We start from the raw sequence: 21,453 nt of genomic DNA on the forward strand, positions 1-21,453 counted from the left end.
CAGCGGGGATGAGTGTTTGCAAGGCACTTCTCGGTAGGGTAGCGAGTACCTGCACGAGCCACGTGATTAGCAGCTATGCGCTACATAAGAACCACATGAAAAAACGAATTATATTCCCAGGCAATCACGCTGTCATCAAATTCTTGGTATTAGGAAGTGGAACTCAAAGGACATGCTCTGTATATTACTACACAGCTCAATGGCACATTTATCAACTTCAGAAGGATGAAAGGCTGAGTCAGTCCTGTATTGATTTAAGCCCATGACTTCTGTGTTATACAGGCGCCTATCCCACTGAGCGATTTTAGCATAAATTGGGATGTGCCCATTTATGTCCCAACCCCTCCCACTAAAATTGCAAATGAACCAATGCAGGTCAAAGTCAGCATTATTTATTTCAGTTAATTAAAACCAAAATATTTGCACCGCTCGATACATACAATAAATTTCAAATTCTTTAAGTGTAATCAGCTTCTTTTTAGCTTTAAATTGAGTTGAGAAAATTTTCAGGTAAAATACCAATACTGAAAATATAAAAATGATATGCTTGCATGTTAGACTATTCATTACATTCCGCCCCAATGTAAGAACTTTGTCACTTTGTCCCCAATCATTTTCCTATTTTGTTACATTTAAGTATTTATAGATGATATAATCTTACCAATCCCTTTGCTGTCAAGATTGTATCCACTTTAAGAATTTTTTTTTATAAAAGCAGCTATTATTTGCGGAGTCTCCCCTTCCATGCAAAAAGAGCAAGGCATGTCGACAAGTTCTGATGTCATGTAAATTAAAAAGTCTTTTCAATAAAATCTTACGTTCAGTTAGTAATATTGGAAAAATTGATACAATGCGTGTAAGGCTTTCCTCGTGTCTTTGACACAGTCTGCACTTGGTGTACTGTGGCTTCGGCTGCCTTTTGGGGATATATTCCAGTGTTTGATGTACACCACATCATAGGTGAAGTAATTTGATTTTGTAAAATGATTTTAATAATTTTATTAAGTACATCTGTGGGCCAAGCTGTTTGTATGAGTCAATAGTTGTCCAGACATGTCTTGTTTTATAAATTCCTCTTTATCTTTATTCCATGACAACCTCTTTATTTGTTTATTAATTACTTTCTTAAAGGAGGTATGAGGTAGTACCAATTTCCATGGCTCCTTTGCTCTCAGGTCCTTTAATGCCGCCTCGAAAGCCAATGCCCAAGTGTTTGAACCCAGTTGAGTTTTGTTTTGGGTTTCTTCCCACAGCAGGGCGCGGGGTGTGGTTTCAACAGAAGCCCTTAGTAAAGACATGTATTGAATAAGGCAGCCTGTTTGAACTATTTTTGGGTTGGTCAGACCAAATTCTAATTGAATCTGTGCCGGTGACGCACTCTGGGGAGGCGGAACAAGAGTGGAAAAGCCTTACTTTCGACAGAGATTTAAAAAAATTTACCAAACCTTCCGGAGAAAACAACTGTGCCATAGCAAAGAGTTGGAATAAATGTGGCCATTATTGCTGCAAGTAGTGGCTGGAAAGTTGGACTTTGTATTTTCCGAGGCAATTAATTAAGGAGGCAATTTTTGGTTTCAGTGTATTCTGATGGCGTTGATGCGTGAACCGATCCTGTAACCAGACGCACGTGAGATATTTATACAACAAGCCTCGGAGAAGTGTCTTTCTCCCTAGTGACCCGCTCCCCTTCTTATTGATTTTCCTTCAAAAAATCACAATTTGTGTTCGTGAAATTGGTAGCGATACCGTTTTTATTTAAATGTGTACTTACCTCCGTTCATCCATATTCCGGTGTTTACATTTCCCCACCCTGCCCCTCCCTCGCCCCGCCTCACTGCCCCACCGAACTCCCTCCACGGACCGCTACTGCATACACATTTCAATGTTTTCGTCTGCATGCATAAGAATAAGACATCCTAAAGTCATACGCCAAAATTATTGAGGTTATCAGCACATCGGTGGGGGTCAGTTATAGCCATAGAGATTCAATCTCAAAATTCCATTCGATCCTCACGCAGAGGTGAACCCATTGGCATGTCCACTGAGGGGGCACTCCCCAACCTGCCCTGTACATCCCAAGGTACAGAGGTATTTAACAATGACTCCGCTACAGCATACTATATCTTACTGGAGTTTGTAAAGTCCAGTCTATGTTTAGGTCGAGCATTCGAGCCCTCTTGAATATACTTTGGTATATACTTATATGAGTATGTACTTTGTGGGCTCTGGAGATCAGCCCTAGGACTTGTCTGCTTCTGCACTTTTATCTCTGTTCAACTGCCCCTATTTAACTGTCTTGATTGAAAAACGACCAGCAGAGGTGAGTAAAATACCATAATTGCTTTCTGCTGAGGTACTTTATTTTTTTTATTTTTCTGGCAACTGCTTCTATATAACTTTCTTGATAGAAAACAACCAGCAGAGGTCAGTAAAATACCAGAATACCTTTAGCATTCTCTAGATTCCAGTCCATAGAAATTGTCTTCCACGAGCACCCCGTAGACAATAATATATTTTTCAAATCTTGTATTTTCAGTGACATGACCACCGAAGGCCCTGATTTTATATTAAAAATAGAGCTTTGGACTATACAATTTCCCACTGAAAGGGAATATTTCTCTCCATGTGTTCCCATACCTGGCGTGTCACGCACTTTGGTGCTTACTGTTATGTTATGTTATGTTATTGGCATTTGTAGCGCGCACGGCTACTCAAGAGTGTCCCGCGCGAAAGTGCAGTTGTCTCTTGGGCTCATAAAAACTAAAGCGTCTTCTGAGATAGGGCGGCCCCGTTCCATGCAGCGCTCCATGAGCGAGAATGAGAGCCTGAAACTGGACACGTCTGGCCTCAGGAAGCCAGTGTAAGTCCCGCAGGTGTTGTTTCATAATATCCCACCTTACATTCCAGTTTGTTTAAAAGTGATTTTAAATTTTCATTGAAAGTGTTGTCTTTTTCTGACGTTATATGGGTTTCCTGCCTGAAGATGTCTCCGGGTGTTGCGTGACATTGGCTATAAACCCAGCACTATATCTACCAGTGCAGCAGCACACAAGATTGTAAGGTCAAATTCAGGTCACAGTGCCTGAACATGGACTGATTGACTCACTGAGGCCAATTTGCAGAGAATCTTCCCTTCATAGAGGTCCAAAAATGACCATTGTTTTATAGGTGTATATTCGAAGCATATAGGAGGGTCAGAGGGATTTTTGGTGTATATACTTCAAATAGATGTTAAAAATGTCTCCTGTCTGAGGATTTCTAAAATTGGTTTAAGACACCCGCGTGCCCCTTCGCCTTATTTCCTGTGTGTGCTTAATGCAGTTTAATATCGAGATTTTGGGTGAACCCTCTTCCTAAATAGGTACAGGATTTTCCCATTTCCAAGTGTTCCACCTATGTGCCAGCTGGATGAGCGGCAGTGTTTTCTTCTCTTACAAGCCATTATTTTAGTCTCTGAGATGTTACTTTTTAAGTCTTTTTTTTCCCGCATCCTCATTCAGAGTTTCCAGATTGCGCTGTAGACCTGGTGGAGTTACATCGAATAGAACCACATCATCTGCGGACATAGATTCTCAATGTATGTATAATACGTATGACCTTTTGGTAGAGACGGGCGAGCCGCCAAACTCACAGGAAGAGTCGAGCAAAATGCGATGCAGCGCTTGCAACGAAATTCGTTTTATTTATTTAAATGTGTACTTACCTTCGTTCATCCATATTCCGATGTTTACATTTCCCCACTCTGCCCCTCCCCCGCCCCGCCTCACTGCCCCACCAAACTCCCTCCACGGACAGCTACTGATTATGTGTTTTGCCCAGTATCACAGGATGTTGAGCCGACGCCGAGACTCGAACCTGGATTCTTATTTCCACAGTTGGCAGGTCTGAGAGTGATCCCAGATACTGGGTAGAGGGAGGGAGGCAGATCTCAGGAGCAAAATGAAAGCTTGGCTCGCTATGGGCTCAAAGTTCCAACAGGAATTCGAACTGAGCCAAAGGCAGACTTCCAGCTCGCAGCGCGGCTCGTTCGCAATGGCAGAGGAGTGTTGCTCCACTGCCTGGCTCAGAGACAGTAAATTGAAAATAAAATTGCCGGTAAGTCCTGTTTTTTATGTATATTATTACTAACACACACCCTGCCCCCCATCACAACCCCCCCTGCGCTCCCTCCACCCGCCCAACCACCCTATGTTTGTAGCGGCCGCCACTGCAGGCTGGAGCTTTCAGTGACAACAATAGTCTGACAAGACAGCTAAAGCAGCCTCAAAAGCCCATTCTAAAAGGTCGAGTTCATGACGGCATCACCTTACAAAAGGTGCCATATTGAACGTTTCAGCCGGGTGATGACATCATGACTGTCATGCAGTTTGCGTCATCCATGCCAAAAGTGTTAAGGGCAGAAGCAACTGACCCTAATTCACTGGTGTTCCTGGAGGTGAGATCCTGCCTACCACTTTGTCCAAAGCATTGTTGCAATGCGGTGGGGAGGGACCCTGTCCACCTCAAGCCTAATTTTGTTCCCCGACACACCTCCTAAGGAGTGGTGCGCTCATGGAAAATTCCCTTCCTTGTGGAGCCAATAGGGTGCATTTGAAACCTTAATATATTTATCGCACCTGATAAACACCCCCATACCACGAAAACCAAAACACTCACCAGAAGGTTGCAGACAATTCAGAACTCGGAGGCCAGAATCACTCTTAACCGCGCACATGGCACTCACCTCACACCACACCCGAAGGAGCGCCACTGGCTCCCCATTCACACTCTCCGCGTCCCACACCACACTCACATCACACCACACCTGAAGGAGCACCACTGGCTCCCATTCACAGAGGAGAACAATTCCAACTCATCACGCACACTCTCAAGGCACTGCATAACCGTGGCCCAGCATACCTCAACCCTCGCATCTGCTTTCACAAACCTTCCAGACACCTCTGCTAGTCTGGACTCCTACTTGCACAAATACCATGCATGCGGTAACCAGATCTGGTGGTCGAGCCTTCTACTACAACGCTCTTCAAGTGTGGAATGACTGGTCTTGACACATCAGAGCCTCCTCCCCACTTCTTGAACTCTGCAAGAAGCTGAGGACCTGGTGTTTCGAGTAGTCCCATTAGGCCTAGGTTCGTGTCACCTCCTCAGTTCCAGGATACTCTCCCGGGCGATGGTGCGCTCTACAAATCTGCATAATAAAACACAACATATACACAAAACCCAGTATTACCGTACACAGGGAAGACCTCTTCCGAGTTTTCTCATGGAAAAAGAGGTATAGCGTGCAGGACTGGTATTTCTTGCATTGAATTTTGCACGTTGTATTTTCCTAACTCAGATTTTCCCTCAATAAATTTTGATCGATTTTACCTACCAAAATCTGTCCGGGGATAATGTAGGGGGCTCAGCTTTTACTGCCTGACTTAGTTTCTGATACCCCTCAGAGGACTCAGGTTCCCCCCCGCCGCTCACAACAGACATTTTAAGATATTCGGTGATATTCAGAGCTAACTGGGGCAAAACGTCATGGATGACTTGAGACCAGAGGTATACACAATGATGATGGCTCTTGAGGATGTTGACATAGGCAACGTTATAAAGAAGCAAAAAGTGTCACTTTCAGGGATGTTTGCTTGATGGGAAATATCCACAAACTGAAAGCTTGTCCAGAAATGAGTCTTTGAACAATATGTTGGGGCAGATTGCGCAACAAAAGCTTACCCTTTCATATGTTCTTTTCTTTTTGTTTTATGCCGCGCTGACTAGACGCAACGGTATCAGAGCGCTTTGCATATTATGTGAGTACGTTTACTCGAAGCACATGTGGGGATTCATATGGAACAGAACTGTCTTAATACGATAAAGTCAAGAAAGTATAGAAAATACAGAATTGAGGTAGTGTTAAAAAATCACAAAAAGACTTTAACAAAACATCATTAAGGTCCTGGTGTTGGAGACAGAATAGAGACTGAACGAGCCGGACGACCGCCTCTGCAGGGTCTTTGTCAACATGGATCAGCTTAACAAGAGCACTTTTTTTTTTATATCTCGCCAAAATGTTCAAACTTGTATATGTTTTTTTTGTAAAAAGTACATACTTTGCTAATTTTATTGCCTTCACTTGATGTGACCCGTGAAGAGTGTCAGGCGTGCTGTGTTCATTTGGTTTTAGAGATGAGGAAGGAACGATGCAAACTGGCAATCCGACTTCTGGAGTCCTGGCGGGGATCGGGATCCCACTTCTGGAGCGCAGAGGAGTCCTGGCGGGATCGGGATCCCACTTCTGGAGCGCAGAGGAGTCCTGGCGGGATCGGGAACCCACTTCTGGAGCGCAGAGGAGTCCTGGCAAAGATCGGGATCCCACTTGTGGAGCGCAGAGGAGTCCTGGCGGGGATCGGGATCCCACTTCTGGAGCGCAGAGGAGTCCTGGCGGGGATCGGGATCCCACTTCTGGTGCACACGAGAGTCCTGGCGGGGATCGAGATCCCACTTCTGGAGCGCAGAGGAGTCCTGGCGGGGATCGGGATCCCACTTCTCGAGCACACTGGAGTCCTGTTGGGGATCGGGATCCCACTTCTGGAGCGCAGAGGAGTCCTGGCAGGGATCGGGATCCTACTTCTGAAGCACACGGGAGTCCTTGTGGGGATCGGGATCCCACTTGTGGAGCGCAGAGGAGTCCTGGCGGGGATCGAGATCCCACTTCTGGAGCGCAGAGGAGTCCTGGCGGGGATCGGGATCCCACTTCTCGAGCACACTGGAGTCCTGTTGGGGATCGGGATCCCACTTCTGGAGCGCAGAGGAGTCCTGGCAGGGATCGGGATCCTACTTCTGAAGCACACGGGAGTCCTTGTGGGGATCGGGATCCCACTTCTGGAGCGCAGAGGAGTCCTGGCGGGGATCGGGATCCCACTTCTGGTGCACACAGGAGTCCTGGCGGGGATCGAGATCCCACTTCTGGAGCGCAGAGGAGTCCTGGCGGGGATCGGGATCCCACTTCTGGAGCACACTGGAGTCCTGGTGGGGATCGGGATCCCACTTCTGGAGTGCAGAGGAGTCCTGGCAGAGATCGGGATCCTACTTCTGAAGCACACGGGAGTCCTGGCGGGGATCGGGATCCCACTTCTGGAGCACAAGGGAGTCCTTGTGGGGATCGGGATCCCACTTCTGGAGCACACGGGAGTCTTGGCAGGGATCGGGATCCCACTTCTGGAGCGCAGGGGAGTCCTGGTGGGGATCGGGATCCTACTTCTGAGTGCACTGGAGTGCTGGTGGGGATCGGGATACCACTTCTGCAGCGCAGAGGAGTCCTGGCAGGGATCGGGATCCCACTTCTGGAGCACACGGGAGTCCTGGTGGGGATCGGGATCCCACTTCTGGAGCGCAGAGGAGTCCTGGCGGGGATCGGGATCCCACTTCTGGAGCACACTGGAGTCCTGGCAGGGATCGGGATCCCACTTCTGGAGCGCAGAGGAGTCCTGGCAGGGATCGGGATCCTACTTCTGAAGCACACGGGAGTCCTTGTGGGGATCGGGATCCCACTTCTGGAGCGCAGAGGAGTCCTGGCGGGGATTGGGATCCTACTTCTGAGTGCACGGGAGTGCTGGTGGGGATCGGGATCCCACTTCTGGAGTGCAGAGGAGTCCTGGCGGGGATCGGGATCCCACTTCCCACGTCATCCCCCAATCCAACTCACAGAACCCCTAAAGGAATGTATTTAATCTTTTCTCAGACGTAGTGCAGCTTTAGAAGCAGCAGGACACTGTACAGAGTATATTTTTTAGTATCAGAAGCCTGTCAATCACCGGAAGCTAGACACAGAGCAGTGGGAGCCTGGAAACCGGCTGAGACTGGATTACAGAACCAGGGGATGATGGGGGGAAGCACGTGTCACTGGGGCCTGGACCGACACTAAACAGCACTCTGCGGGGTTTGTTTGGACATTTTTACATAAGACTGATTTGAAAATTGTGACGGATGCACCCCTGGTGCAAAGAGGCGCAAAGCATGAGGACAAATTATTTACTATTAAAAGGGAGCAAGTACACCGCACAAGCACCCGGGCTGCGTGCAGCAAACACACACGCATCTGGACAGGCACAAAATATCCAGGGTTACACAATGCGTCATTGAAGTGCTGCGGCCAGAGGACGTGGGCAAGCTGTCCCATATACGATCTGTGCTCAGAGGCACACCTTGGGGCTTATTTACAAGAGGCCGCGCCACCAGAGCGTCACTGTTTTTTTACGCTCCTGTGGCGCAGGCCTCTCAATCATATCAATGAGGCGACGCAAAGCCACCCTGCGGTGCGTTGCCGTACTCTGCGTCAAGGAGGTGTTCTATCAGACGTATATGTGGGTGTTACAACACCCATGGATTTTCATGTTTCCTCAGATTTACAGACACGTAAACCTAGTGCAGTGCACCGTACGCCTCCTCAGAGCAGGCGTATTGAGGAGCCATGTTTTCATTTCTCCTTGTTTTCTCCTCTTTCCATGAGTCCTGCATCCTCCGAGGATTGGTTTTGTGCAGGAGGGTGACTGACTCTTCCTCGTGCCCGGCGCTGGCTGAACGGACAGCGATGCGCTGTATCTTGTAAATACGGTGCATTCCCGCCCTTTCAAATTGGCATCGGCCAGTGAAGCAAGGTGACTTGCGGCGCTGCCCTGCGCCATTTTTTTGTAAATGAGGCCCCGTGAGTTTATACTAAATATATCTATGTGTGGAAACCACGTGACATCAAGGTGACCGGCGTGAACATGTGATTTTCAACAGAACAAACATTTTACATTTGACCTTTTTTCAAAATCTGCAGCTAAAAACGCATAATAACGTTGCCAAAGTGAAGCGCTCGGCGCTTTCAAACGAGTTGCTTCTAAACATTTTATCTGTGAATTTTATGAATAATGGGACTCGGGCACTCAACCTTAGAAGGATAAAGGGCTGGGCTGGCCCGGCCAAGACGGGACGAAAAGGCTCGACAGGCAGCTTCTATGCTAGCCACTGCAGCCACTGCCCCGGTCAGGGAGCTGTCTCGTTGGAATATTAACGAATTTCAATTTACGGAAATTCCACAAATGGCTTGCAGGGAGAGGAAATAGCAGAATAAACTCAAGATATAGAGACAGAAAAAGAAAAGAAAATGCTGACAGGGACGAACGTGCCCGAAGGCAGCGCAGGGGTCTTACTTTCAAAGCGCTGCCTGACGCCGGGAACGCGCAGGCACAAGATCACACGGGTTAACGTGTTTGCGATCCTGCGAAGGAGGCCTCAAATATCCAGACACACGTGCCCATGTGTACATATATGAATATTGTTATTCACGTGTTACTCCGTCCAATTGTCGCGTCGCGCGTGGCTGCCCTGTGAATGCCTTTTGTGCGCGCGCATCCCCGCTTGATAATATTGAAAATAATAATGACCGCGAATGTAGCTCACAACTCGAAAGGAAGGGGCTCTTGGCGCTTAGCAAACGGCTTTACTTACACTTCTCCTGTCCATCTTGGCGGCTTAAAGTGATACATTTCACTCCCTCTAAACAAACCCCACTGAATTTGGATAAAAGGGCAGACGACCCAGGCAGTTTCATTGCCGAACTTGCGTTTCCGTCGCACGAATCGGGTGGTAGATCGTGGCGCTAAAATCTGGAATTACCCGCTGAAGGTTTTAAAGAAAGCGTAAAGCGCAAGTTTATACTTATTTATATCAATGCTCCCTCTGGCATGGAAGGGGGCTCACAAAGGTCACCATTTTCCATACAAAACACCATTTATCGCGATTCATTCCTGAGCACAACTTGGCAAAACAGCCGATAACTGAGCATTTGAGTAGTAAAAATAAAGTATAGGGACGGTTTTGTTTTAAAATGTTTTATTTCCCTCTGTAGCTTGTAAGCGAAGTTTTACACGTAGAGCCCCCAGCCCCGCCCCCACACCCCTCCCAGCCCTGTCGCGGCTGAAAAACAAAAAAAAAAACACAATTCGGGTAGAATGAGTGTGAACGCTTGTGCACCGATATGAATACTTCACTATTGAACCGTGGAATGAACGCCAAAGCGGGGTCCGCGGAGCCGTCTGTTCACAGCACACAAGGGTGGGGGCAGGCGGGGCCCGGTGCGCGCACAGTACAGCCCAGGGGGGTTCAGCTTTAAGAGCTGCATTTCAAAAAATTCACAAAGAGTTGGACTTCTGCCGAGATCAAATGACGGAAGCGTGTCCTTGTAAAACGTAACGTAAATAAAAATGAAATAAAAAGACGGGAGCAAATGTACAGAGACGAAGAGAAGAGCCAAATTGTAATGGAAGGAAAAAAACAGAATGGAAGAAGGCAATAGAAAAGAAAGGGTCATTAAAACAGAAGGAAAGAGGAGAGAAAGTGATAAAAGCAGAGGAGAGGAAATACACAGAATGAAACAGGAATTAGAAAAGAAACACATAGAGGAATCGAAAATATTTAGAAGATGAAAAGAAATAAAAGGGAGGGAAATTAATAGAAGAGGCGAAGAGAGGAGAACATAAACAGAAATGAAGAAGACGGAAAGGCATGGAAGGAAGCGGGAATAAAAGAGCTATAACTAGAGGAAGAGTAAACACACCGACGCGAGAGGAGCGCATCAAACCGAAAAAGTATGAACAGAGGGAAGAGGGGATCTAAGAGAAATGATGAAATTAGGTAGAAATAAAGAGCATTTAAAAACGGAGAGGACAGTACGTAAAAAGGAAACAAAGAAGAAGAAATAGGAATAGAAGAGAAAGCATGACAGAGGCACAGTATAGAACGTAAAATAAGGAAAAGTGGGCAGGATAAATACAAGAGAAAAAAAAATTAAAATAAACAGAAGACAAGAGAAAATTAACAAAAGGCCACTAAATACAAGAAAAACAAAGGAGGAACGCGTAAACACGCAGTGGGAAGATAATAATTAAAAGTGAAGTAAAGAGGGTAGGGAGAAATAAATAGTAGGGATGAGGAAAGAAAACAGAAACGAGGCAGTGGAAAAAAGAAGAAAAAATAAACGAAAAAGAGGAAATAAATAAAAAATGGGCAAATAATAGCGTAATAGGAAAGCAAACTAATCCGAGAATGGGATGTGGAAAGAATAAAACAGACAAAGAAGAGCTACAAACGATAAAGGTAGGCATTCCAAAATACAGAAGAATGATGGAGGAAAAACAAAGGGAAACTGGTAAAGATAAAAAAAGTTATTCTGAGTTGAAGCTGGGTAAAGTGTAAAGGAAACAGCAAACGTGGGACAGGTGGTTATAAAAAAAGTGGAAAGACATTGTGAAAACCCAGTAGTAGAAAGACCTTCAGAGAAAAGCTGAGCCTGTGGAGAAAGTTTCAGTTGGGGGTGAGAGGGTGGGGGGGGGGCGGTTTCGAGCACCCTCGCCATCCTAGTGTTCATGTTTAAAAGGCCGAGTAAGCAGTGTGACAGGGAGCTGCGGGAAAACACCCCTTGGGACGTGGGCATTGAGCAGGGTGGCTCGTGAAACTGTGTGTGCCAGGTGGGCACAGGCGCAGCTGTGTGCACTTGTGCACGAGCACGGGTGAATTGTGGGCTGTTGTTTCTATTCCGAGCACACCTGGGTCTCACGCTGCTCGTGCACCATGCTTTAGACGGTGCACACGCTGCTCGTGCACCATGCTTTAGACGGTGCACACGCTGCTTGTATAGCGACTACCTCACTTCAGATGTTGTGCACGTACTGACTACGGCGCTTTATAATTATATGTGTGCGTATTCATTTATGTATTTATTTTACTAATTGAGCTCTGAAGCTCACATTTTTTTTAGGCGGGCAGTTAAAACTATTACATTATGAAATAATAATAAAAAAGACGTCAACTATTCGATAATTCGTCCGCACGTTTTACAACCACATTGTTGGAAAAAAAACACAAGAATTGTAAAGCGCTCAACATCAGGGGGAAATTGTTTGCGTAGCTCGTAGGTAAAGTATAATTTAACACCAATGTCCGAGCACCAAGCCGTCCGCTGGTTGCGTTGGACTGAGCCCCACTCCAAGTTAAGAACCAACGCCAACAGAGGTAGTCCCGACACGTGCAGCGGAAAGAGTCAACAAGCCCCGGTCCGTAGAACGGACAAAGTGCTTATCAATGCGGAAGGTCGGCCAATCTCTCATAGGCCGCCAATCACCAATAGTGAGCCAATTTGTGCAAATTAGCAAAATAAACGTTAGCACAGGTAATCCGTACTAGTGTTGCGTAAGTATTCAGTGTAGAAACGTCCCTCCGGTAAACAAAAAATGTAAACGGGAGAAAGTGCTTCTCAGCACGGACGCTCGACGCTCTGCTCACTTATATGATGCACACGCTGTTCCAATACCGGCTTCTGCACTTTAAATGGTGCACACATCTACATGCATGGATAGTGAACATGCACTTTGTATGATGTAACGCTCTCACATACGGCTACAGCACTTTCGATGGTTACACTGTTCGGATACCGGCCACTGCTCTTTATATGATGCACACGATGCTGCAATACCGGCTCCTGCACTTTAAATGGTGCACACATGTACCTGCGTGTGTAGTGAACATCGCACTTTATATGATGCACACGCTCTCACATATGGCTACAGCACTTTAGATGGTTACACTGTTCGAATACAAAATACCGCACTTTACATGGTGTACACACTGTCTGCCTGTATCACATTTTGATGACGTAGACGCTGCACGTGTACATAATGTCACACATCAGGTGGGGTACACGCTGCTTTCATAGTGAATACCTCACTTTAGATAACGGAAACGCTGCTCAAGTGCCGCCTACTGCACTTTACATGGTGCACGCACTCTGGGGCATATTTATAATAAAATGGCACAGGGGGCGCCACAGGAAATGTATCTGTGCCAAGCGACATCATTTGAAATAATAATGCAGGGGTGCGCCGTATTTACAAGATTGCGGTGCACACCTGTGCTCTCCCCTATGATGGCGCTAAAACAGCAGCCGTGCGCCAACACAGGCACCCTGGAATGGCACAGGCACCCTCGCACCATGCGAGGGTGCCTGCGTTATGGTGCGAGGGTGCCTGCGTTATGGTGCAAGGGTGCCTGCGTTATGGTGCGAGGGTGCCTGCGTTATGGTGCGAGGGTGCCTGTGTTATGGTGCAAGGGTGCCTGCGTTATGGTGCGAGGGTGCCTGCGTAATGGTGCGAGGGTGCCTGTGTTATGGTGCAAGGGTGCCTGCGTTATGGTGCGAGGGTGCCTGCGTTATGGTGCGAGGGTACCTGTGTTATGGTGCAAGGGTGCCTGCGTTATGGTGCAAGGGTGCCTGCGTTATGGTGCAAGGGTGCCTGCGTTGCAGGGATGATTGTTGTTGCGCAGGAAGGGGCACCTTCCTCCAAAAAAACAATCATTAACAGGGTGTTACTCCTTCCGTGTGTGCTGCAGAATGCAGCGCACATGGAAAGAGCAAAAAACGAGGAGAAATAAAATTATTTCTCCTGGTTGCGCCGCCCATGCATGACACGTCTCTTTGACGCAGAGCACTGGTGAAAGAGTGCCATATTTACAAGTCCGTGTAGAGCCGCGCAGGTTGTCTTTACACGGCCTTGTAAACATGGGCCAGTACACAGCACCACCGGAGCATCAGAAAAAGTGACGCTCCGTTGGCACAAAGGGCTTGTAAACATGTTCCGTGTGTTTACCGAGTCCCGCACTTTAAACGGTGCTCACACTGTGGGGCATATTTATAAGGCCCGAACGCCATCGGAGCCTCGCTTTTTTAATGCATTTTGCGGCACACTTAGAAGGAGAAAAATGCCACTCAGGATCGTTGTTGTGCAACAATCACCGCTGCAACGCAGGCTCCCTCGCCCCATGGCTGCGTTGGTGCCCAGGGCACAGGGGAGAGAATGGGGTGCCCGTGATCTTGTAAACGCAGCGCATCCCTGCATTTTTGGAATGATGGAGCCCGGCGCAGCTGCATTGCTTGCGGGCTGCGCCATTTCATTGTAAATATGCCCCTGTGTGTTTACAGAGCACCAAACATTACATGGAAAAGACCCCCTTACTTACAAGCCCCTTGCGCCGCCGGTGCGTCATAATAATATGGGAAAAGGTGACCTGCCGGCGGCGCAGGGGGCTTGTCAATAAATCCCCCTGTTTGTAATCCACATACCGCGCTTTACATAAAAGCACTTTACCTGGATACATTGTACCTGGGTGACCAAGTCTTTTATGCCAAATACCACACTTTAGATGGGGCACACGCCTCGTACACCTGGCCTCACTCGTTACACGGCGCATGCGCTGCTCGTGCATCGCATCCCGCACTTTACATGAAAGCACTTTACCTGGATACATTGTACCTGGGTGACCAGGTCTTTAATGCCAAATACCACACTTTAGATGGGGCACACACACGCCTCGTACACCTGGCCTCACTCGTTACACGGCGCATGCGCTGCTCGTGCACCGCATCCCGCACTTTACATGAAAGCACTTTACCTGGATACATTGTACCTGGGTGACCAGGTCTTTTATGCCAAATACCACACTTTAGATGGGGCACACACACGCCTCGTACACCTGGCCTCACTCGTTACACGGCGCATGCGCTGCTCGTGCACCGCATCCCGCACTTTACATGAAAGCACTTTACCTGGATACATTGTACCTGGGTGACCAGGTCTTTTATGCCAAATACCACACTTTAGATGGGGCACAAGCCTCGTACACCCGGCCTCACTCGTTACACGGCGCATGCGCTGCTCGTGCACCGCATCCCGCACTTTACATAAAAGCACTTTACCTGGATACATTGTACCTGGGTGACCAGGTCTTTTATGCCAAATACCACACTTTAGATGGGGCACACACACGCCTCGTACACCTGGCCTCACTCGTTACACGGTGCATGCGCTGCTCGTGCACCGCATCCCGCACTTTACATAAAAGCACTTTACCTGGATACATTGTACCTGGGTGACCAGGTCTTTTATGCCAAATACCACACTTTAGATGGGGCACACGCCTCGTACACCTGGCCTCACTCGTTACACGGCGCATGCGCTGCTCGTGCACCGCATCCCGCACTTTACATGAGTGTACTGTACACCGCATCCCGCACTTTACCTCAACGCACTTTACATGGGTGCCCTGTGCGTGGACGAACACTGCTCATGTGCCCAGTTTCACACTTGTCATTTGTGCACACGAGGGTGCACTGTGCACGGGTGCTCGTGTACGAAGCTACATAAAGAAACATCTCTCCTCTTCACACCCTGGAGCTCGGCTTGGCCAACAGAAGGCTGCAAGTGCCAGCACCCCGAGGCTGCTACGGTGGCCTCTCGGTGCCATGCCACTCACTCACGTACCCTCAGCCCCGCTCACCTGTGAGTCTGTCTTTGGCGAACCGCCGGCTGCTCTCCATCCAGGGGAAGGTGAGGCTGGGCAGACTGTTCATGCTGGCCATGGGGGGCACCCCGGCGGGCATGCCCTGCGGCTGGGGCGCTGGCGGCACGGGCCTGTGGGCAGGCACCCGGATGACCCCCCCGCCCGGCCCCCCCTGGTTCACGTTGACGTTCATGCTGACGTTCATGCTCATGTTGAGGTTGTAGGAGCCGGGGAGGGCCGCCATGGAGCAGGCCGGGTTGTAGACGTTGTTGTAGCCGCCCGTGTACACGCTGGTGGCCACATGGTAGTCCGGGTGGTCAACGCCCCTGCTGCCGGAGACCATGCAGCTGCTTGGGTGCTCGGAGCTGCTGAGGATCTGGTCGATGCCGAAGCTGATGGGCTCGTGGTGGGCCTGGGGCTGCCCCTCGGGCTCCATCCCTGGGTGGTCCATGGTGGCAGGTCAGAGTGTGGCTCGGATGGGGGTGAAGTGGGGGCGCGCCTGCCTGGAGACCCCTCCTCACGGTTATCTGTACACATCCAGTCAGGGGGGGAAGGATACCCTTGCAGCCTTCCTCGGACGACGCGTTTAGGCGCTATGGAAGCAATCCAGGACAAGAAGGCGACGAGGAGCTATGCTCGTCATCCGAGGAGTGACCAGCGGGCGCACTGATCTCCCCTCCCATTCAAGACTGGCGGTGGGCGCTGCAGCCGAACCCCAAAAGAATCCACAGAGGAGCGTGCCCTGTCCGGCCCAGCCCGCCTTGGCATCTGGAGGCTGTTTCAGGAGATTCAGGTACGTCAAGCGTCCATCCCCGGTAACTTTCCCACAATATATACATCCACGGTAAAGAAAAGGCGAGGCGGGGGAACCCCAAACCTCATGCAGAGACTCGTTGGCGATTGCTACATCCCCTTATGCACTATGCAATGTCTTAAAAGCTGAATATGTTAAAAAAAAAATATTAACCATAAGAAAACATGATGTGAAATATGTTTGGCCCCTCTCCCTCCCTTCACCTTGTAGACTTCACGTCCCCCCAGAAGGAGGCGTCCTCTTTCCCTCAAGGGTCCCATCACTTCAGAAGAAGTCTCCTTGACCCGGAAGGGTCATCAGACACCAGGGTGGTCCCTCAAACACATCACGGCAGAAGGAAGGTTCTCCAGGTGGACGGAGCGCCCAGAGGCTCAGTGACCCCTTATCCACGGAACCCTTGAAGAACCTCCGCTACCTTGGTGAAGGCTAGACCGTGATCCGATGAACCATAAGACCCAACTAGGAAGGAAGGATGGACCCCTAGAAGACCCTTCTCTTCCTTGGAGAAGGTTAGACCTTGGTCTGTTGAACTCTAGGATCCACCCAGGGAGGAAGGAGAGATGGACCCTAGAAGGCCCTCCTCTTCCTTGGTGAAAGCTTGACCTTTGCTTAATGACCTCTTAGATCCAACAATGAAGGAAGGAGAGCTCAGTCCCTGGCGAAGAATTGACCTAGGCTCGAGTGGTTCTAACAACGCTTGCTTGTGCTTCTGAAGGTATCCTCTCAACTTGGAAGGTCAGTCAGGGGTGCTTCAGACCCTCAGTGCTGAAGATGTCTTCTCACCTTGGAAGGTCAGTCAGTCGTTCTTTAGACCGTCACTGCTGAAGATGCCCTCTCACCATGGAAGGCCAGTCAGTGGTGCTTCGGACCGTCACTGCTGAAGGTGTCCTCTCACCATGCAAGGCCAGTCAATGGATCTTCAGACCTCACTGCTAAAGATGTCCTCTCACCATGGAAGGTCAGTCAGTGGTTCTTCAGATCCTCAGCGCTGAAGATGTCCTCTCACCATGGAAGGTCAGTCTGCGGTGCTTCAGACCCTCACTGCTGAAGATGGCCTCTCACCATGGAAGGTCAGTCTGTGGTGCTTCAGACCCTCACTGCTTAAGATGTCCTCTCACCATGGAAGGTCAGTCTGTGGTGCTTCAGACCCTCAGTGCTGAGATGTATTCCCACCTTGGAAGGTCAGTCAGTGGTTCTTCAGACCTTCACTGCTGAAGATGTCTTCTCACCATGGAAGGTTAGTCTGTGGTGCTTCAGACCCTCAGTGGTGAGATGTATTCTCACCTTGGAAGGTCAGTGTGTGGTGCTTCAGACCCTCACTGCTGAAGATGTCTTCTCACCATGGAAGGTCAGTCAGGGGTGCTTCAGACCCTCACTGCTGAAGATGTCCTCTCACCATGTAACGTCAGTCAGTTGTTCTTCAGACCCTCATTGCTGAAGATGTCCTCTCACCATGGAAGATCAGTCAGTGGTTCTTCAGACCCTCAGTGCTAAAGAAGATGTTATCTCACCTTAGAAGATCCGTGCGTGAGCTTCAGACCCTCCGTGCTGAAGATGTTGTTTCACCCTGGAAGGTCAGTCAGAGGTTTTCAGTGCAGAATGAGCTCTCCTTTGGCCGGTACCCTGCTGGTTCCTTGGAGGTTCTTAGTGGAGAAAGAGTTTCTCCATGGCCAGTTCCCTGCTGATCCCCCCGAGGTTCAAGGTACATGAGTCCTTTCCTGGATATTGCTATGCCCGTCCTCAGAGGGTCTTAATCTGAAAGCGTCTTCCTGTGGCCAGTACCCTGCTGGTCCCTCAGAAGTTCTCACTGCAGAAGAAGTCCTCTCTCTGATCAATGCCCAGTCACTGAAGAGGATCCTTTCCGAACCCCACCTCAGGTCCAGTAGGTTACTAAGTGTTGCATCAGATCCCCTGGGGTATAATGTACCCCCTCCTGGTTCAGCCTGCCCTCTGGGCACTGTAGAAGCACCTGTAGAAAGAGTCCTCGTCCCTCAGAGTGCCCAGCTGTTGAACGAGGCCGCTGGACCTCCAGCCAGACAGTGGACCTCCTGTCTTTGCCCCCAGGAGGTCCAACCAGCAAAAGACCCCTGTTACACTCTGCCGGTCCAGCCAGTGAAGGACCCCTCTTAAACTCTACAGGTCCAACCAGTGAAGGGCCCCTCTTACCCTCTGTAGGTCAAGCCAGCAAAGGGCCCCTCTTACCCTCTGTAGGTCAAGCCAGCGAAGGGCCCCTCTTACACTCTGCAGGTCCAGCCAGTGAAGGGCCCCTCTTACCCTCTGTAGGTCAAGCCAGCGAAGGGCCCCTCTTACACTCTGCAGGCCCAGCCACAGAAGGGCCCCTCTAACACTCTGCAGGTCCAGCCAGTGGAGGGCCCCTCTAACACTCTGCAGGTCCAGCCAGTGGAGGGCCCCTCTTACTCTCTGTAGGTCCAGCCAGAGAGTGGACCTCCTGTTCTTGCCCCCAGCAGGCCCCGCCAGTGAAGGGCCTCTCTTGTTCCCAGCAGATCCAGCCAGTGACTGGGGTCTCTCTTACTCCCTGTAGGTCCAGACAGTGAAAGGTCTTGTCTTGCCCCCCCGGAGGTCCAGCCAGTGGAGGGCCCCCTTACTCTCTGTCGATACAGCCAGCGGAGGGGCCCTCTTACTCTCTGTAGGTTTAGCCAGTGAAGGGGCCCCTCTTACCCTCTGTAGGTACAGCCAGCGAAGGGGCTCTCTGTAGGTTTAGCCAGTCAAGGGCCCGTCTTACTTTCTGTAGGTCCAGCCAGTGAAGGGCCCCTTCCACTCTTTGTAGGTCCAGCCAGTGAATGGGGTCTCTCTTGCCCCCAGGAAGTCCAGCCAGTGGAGGGCCCCTCCTACCCTCTGCAGGTCCAGCCAGTGAAGGGCCCCTCTTACTCTCTGTAGGTCCAGCCACTGAAGGGCCCCTCTTACTCTCTATAGGTCCAGCCACTGAAGGGCCCCTCTTACTCTCTGTAGGTCCAGCCACTGAAGGGCCCCTCTTACCCTCTGCAGGTCCAGTCGGTGAATGGGGGCTCTCTTACCCTCTGCAGGTCCAGCCTGTTTCCTGTGGTGTTCTGGATGTGCCCACCACAGGCAGAGCCCACGCCCCAAGGACTATGTCCCCACTGCCCTTGGGGCCTCAGGCAGCTGTGGTGCATTCAATGTCCAGGTGGCGGTAAAGCTCTCTTGCCCTTGACACATCCAGGAAGTGAAGGGGGCTCCTGCCCTGGGCATCAGGTGGTACAAATTGTCCCTGCCAGGGAAAGAACCACAGATCCAGCAGTGAAGTCGCCCTCTGGCCGGCAAAGGGCACTCTCTCTCCCTGTCCCTCTGCAAGCCCAGGAGGGGCCCTCTAATGTACGGGTACCAGAGAGCCCGTGCAGTGCCCACCAGCAGTCGCCCTCTCCCCTCTGCAGGTGTGATTGGTGAAGGACACTCTCTAGCTCTTGCCCTCTGCAGGTCCAGCACAGGTGCCCTCTAATGTATGGGCACCGGAGAGCCCGCGCCGTGCTCACCAGCAGCAGGAGCCCCTCCTAGAAGCAGATCTTAGAGGTGCCGGAGCTCGCTCTGCCCGTACTCACGCTGCCTCCTTCTGGTTGGCCAGCCTCAACATTGATTGGCAGCTGGTGACACCCAGTGGGCGTGGCTAGACTTCTTAAAGGGAACGTCCTTATTCTAAGGGCTAAAACGAAGTGAATAAACACATAGAAGGAATCGAGTTTTCTCCTAAAGCCCCCTTACTCCTGTCCTGCAAATAAATCACGTAAAGGCAGCAAATAGAATCGGGAGAGGGTCGCTCGTGCTGACAAAGCGATTTCTTTATTAATTTGGCGTTATCGTTGCAAGAGTTTTAAAGTAGGAATTGTGGACTGTGCATTTCTTTCAATCTCAAATGTGTCATTTATTGGACCCCTGTTCTGTCACGAAAAAACCTAAACAAAGAGCTGGAGACGCAGGCCTGAGCGCAGGAGCGTAACTCAGGCCCCCGCATCCCCCGCCGTGCGGGGGGCACCAGCTGCAAGGGGGCCCCCTCAGCACTGTACTCACACTGGAGAGTTGAGGATTAAATCCGGGGTGGGGCCCCTCTGTGTACCTTGCAGGGGGGGGCACCACTTTCGTTACGCCACTGCGCAGGGGCGTAACATAGGCCCCCTGCAGTGCCCCCTCAGCACTGTACTCACACCGGAGAGCTGCGTATTAAATCCGGGGGGGGGCCCCTCTGTGTACCTTGCAGGGGGCCCCTCAACTTTCGTGACGTCACTGCCTGAGCGGTGAAGGGGTTCTGGATGCAGCCGATGAGTCCGCATCAGTCGGAGAATCGAGGATTCATTTGTATCGATGAGGACAAGAGCCGAAGCGGTCCTTGCGGCGCTATTATCGCCAGCGCTGCTGCTGGGACCACTGATGATGTAACAATACTGCTGTGTTATCTCTGACGCCACTATCAGCAGGAACAGCGTTCGTTTTATAATGATAGATTATGCAATAACACTGCAAACATGTCAATAACTCATAACATTAATAATAATAATCATAACACATATAGTAATACTAGCAGCAGTAATAATATTCACACATGTAATATTACCAGTAGTAATAATAGTAATATTACCCAATATAATAATACCTGTAGTAATGATAATAATAACAAAAACAACCATAAGAATAAGAATGATAACAGATATAATAATATTAGTAGTAATAATAATAAAACATACAACACTACCAGCAATAATAATATTAACAAATGTAATACTATTAATAGTAATAATATTAATAGTAATAATAAAAATAGTAATAATAATAATAGGAATAATAATAACAACAATATTGATCTTACTGATGATAATAATAATATTAATACGAGGAAGAAGTAGAAGAAGATTAATACCAATGATGATGACAGTGGTCATAGAACGCTCCCCCCGCGCACCTCCATAAACGCCCCCCCCCCCCCCCCGGTTTGCTGTCGCTGCTGTGACCCATCGGACCCGCCCTGACGCCTTCTTGTATCTGACCTCGCCTGCCCTCCCGTGACCCGGAAGGACCCCCCTCCACCACCCCCTGCCTTCTTCTTTCTGACGTCAGAGAGGCACCTGCCCCCGCCACCCTTGACCCGCAGGACCCGCCCTAGTTCCTTCTTGTTTCTGACGTCAGAGGCGGGAGAGGCTGTGAGTGACAGGAGCGGCTTGGACCCGGTGCAGGTACCGTCCAGTGCCCATCTCGTTCATGAGAGGCCCGAGGGCTCAGCACCGGTGCTGCGTGGAGTGTGCGGGGGAACC

The 21,453-nt window shown here is 49.7% G+C and overlaps 1 protein-coding gene across 2 annotated transcripts in view; it reads right to left on the reverse strand.

The window, feature by feature from the left end:
• LOC146863467 (T-cell leukemia homeobox protein 2-like) overlaps positions 1-19,688 on the reverse strand; it is a 186,359-nt gene extending 166,671 nt beyond the window's left edge. For both annotated transcript variants that reach the window (XM_085642892.1, XM_085642891.1), the window contains exon 1: positions 15,361-19,688. In XM_085642892.1, the coding sequence (XP_085499018.1) occupies positions 15,361-15,814 (454 nt within the window). In that variant the 5' untranslated portion in view covers positions 15,815-19,688. The remainder of the gene's footprint in view (positions 1-15,360) is intronic.
• Positions 19,689-21,453: the final 1,765 nt, after the last annotated feature.

The sequence above is a fragment of the Triturus cristatus genome, chromosome 2_2 (assembly GCF_964204655.1).
Source record: "Triturus cristatus chromosome 2_2, aTriCri1.1, whole genome shotgun sequence".
NCBI lineage: Eukaryota > Metazoa > Chordata > Amphibia > Caudata > Salamandridae > Triturus > Triturus cristatus.